General features: G+C 33.7%; 1 protein-coding gene across 1 annotated transcript; it reads left to right on the plus strand.

Moving 5' to 3' along the window:
• Positions 1 to 2,285, plus strand: LOC116130443 (probable LRR receptor-like serine/threonine-protein kinase At4g36180). Its single transcript, XM_031416192.1, has 2 exons — positions 1 to 34; positions 1,066 to 2,285. The coding sequence occupies exons 1-2, from the start codon at positions 1 to 3 to the stop codon at positions 2,283 to 2,285; spliced, it is 1,254 nt and encodes a 417-aa protein (XP_031272052.1).
• The last annotated feature ends 205 nt before the right edge of the window (positions 2,286 to 2,490 follow it).

A 2,490-nucleotide genomic window follows, 5' to 3' on the forward strand; every position in this document is an offset into this window, starting at 1 on the left:
ATGGATTTGAAGCACATTGCTGGGCTTGTTTTTGGTATATATGTGAAAAAATTCCTTTTAAAAAAATCCCTTAAAATGCAAGGGAGGATGGATTTTAACCATTGTTGTGATAAAAATATAAACAGAAAAAATTTATAAAATAATTTATGAAATTTGAAAAATTTAAGTCCATAAAAGAAACAAAGTCAAGTCAAATTAATATTCCTCTTGTATAAACCAATTTAAATTTTATTCACGTATTCTTGGTAAGTTTCTTTAATGGTTTCTCGGTGAGTTTGAAACTTAGAAACTTCTAACGTTATTGGTTGACTAATAAGAATTTACGGGAATAATCGCCAGGAAATCTTAAAGAATCTGCAGTTCTAGTATACTTTCAGGAAATTAATTATTGATATTGGTAAATCTCTGTATATATATATTACCTGCCTCATGATTTCCAGACCAAGTTATGGCCTTGTTCATCAGTAGGTTATTTTGGCACATTATGTGAAAGATTTGAAAAAAAGAACCTTAAAAATTGAGGATTTTGAAAATTGTAGGGGATTACACTATATATGTAAAATTTATAGGATGCTTATGAAATTTAAAAAAAAATTTGTTCCATAAGAAGAAAGTTAAAGAAATTTAATCATTTATGCTGTTAAACTAAACATTTTTTTAGCTAATTCTTAATCTTATTCCTTTAAATTCATAGATTGGAAACTTTCTTGTTGCTAAAAAAAAAAAAAAAAAAAAAAAAAAAAAAAAAAAAAAAACCATCCTACAATCCATCAATAACCATCCAGGTAATAAATTTAGTTGACATAAAATGTTTTATTGAATGGTTATTTGCACGTCTTCTATACAAAAAGAATATACGAATACCTCTTCGAACTCATATGTATTCTCTTATATTTTTGAAATTATACAATTTTTATAAAATAATCACTTTTAGTAATGTGGCAAACTACATAACATAAAGAAAAAATCATATGATTATAGTTGCATAATGGTTTTGCAACTACAAATTTTAGATTTTAGTATAGAATTGTTAGGTTTTGCACTGTAAATTATATTTCCCTTTAGCTAGTGCATCTCAAAATGGTGTCAGAATTATTATTCATCAAAGTGAACTTGCCTCTGTTAGCCTTAGAAATGCTGGAATCTCGGACACTATTCCAGGGGACTGGTTTTCAAAACTATCTTCTCAAATCACCTATTTGATTTTATCAAATAACCAGATCCAGGGAAAGCTGCCACACCATTTGGAATTTCCAAATTTAAGGGCCCTTGATTTGGGTTCTAATCATTTTGAGGGCCCTTTCCCGGTTTGGTCCACAAATGCATCTGAGATCTCTCTTCAGGACAACTTATTTTCAGGATCCTTGCCTGAAAATATTGGCAGCCTAATGCCAAGGCTGCAAAAACTGTATCTTTCCTGGAATCGTCTTGACGGAAAAGTCCCCTCATCAATGTGTGAACTAGAAGGTCTGCAAGTTCTTTCCCTTCGGAGCAATAAGTTGTATGGTGAACTCCCCAACTGTTGGCACAAATCTCGAATGTTATGGGGAATTGATATGTCAAACAACACATTAACTGGCAGCATTCCGAGTTCATTTGGCTCCTTAGCTTCCCTTAGTGTGCTGATGTTGAACAATAATAATCTTGATGGGGAAATCCCTTCTTCCTTGCAAAATTGCACAGGACTGACAAGCATTGATCTGGGAGGAAACAGATTTTCTGGAAATCTACCCTTGTGGATAGAAAAGTTCTCCTCTTTCTTTATGCTTCGCCTTCGATCAAACTTGTTCAGTGGAAATATTCCTCAAGGTTTTTGCAATCTTCGGAATCTTCACATCCTGGACCTTTCTCACAACATGTTTTCAGGGGATATTCCCAGGTGTATTGGAAACCTATCAGGCTTGGTCTTTGGAAACAACACTGAAGTCTTCGAACGGCTGATATATGTTGTGATGAAAGGAAGAGATCCAGAGTACAGTAGCATTATTGCGAGTGTCAACACCATCGACCTTTCGTGGAATAATGTAACAGGAAGAATTCCAGAAGAGATTGCAAGGCTTTCAGCTCTGAGAATGTTGAACTTATCACATAACCATCTTTCAGGGCCAATTCCTGAAAGCTTGTCAACCCTGAGATCTCTAACCCAGTTGAACTTATCTTACAACAACTTGGTTGGAAGAATCCCTTCACTGCCACAATTCAATGATCCAGCCATTTTTGACGGCAATCCCTTGTTGTGTGGGGCTCCTTTGCCTACCAAATGCCCTGGAGGGAGACGGTTCTAAATTTCTGGAGTTATAATGTAGTCCTGAAGGCATGTCTTCTTTCAGCTCTTTGATGACATAAAAGAAATGATAGGAGCTTAAGGTCTCTAGTATCTAATAATAATATCTATCAAATCTATTCAAACTTCAGAGTTAAAAAAAAAAAAAAAAAAAAAAAAAAAAAATGAAAACATACTGCCATATTCCTTCTTTATATACACCATAG

Source organism: Pistacia vera, unplaced genomic scaffold, assembly GCF_008641045.1.
Source record: "Pistacia vera cultivar Batoury unplaced genomic scaffold, PisVer_v2 Contig220, whole genome shotgun sequence".
In the NCBI taxonomy this organism is placed as follows: domain Eukaryota; kingdom Viridiplantae; phylum Streptophyta; class Magnoliopsida; order Sapindales; family Anacardiaceae; genus Pistacia; species Pistacia vera.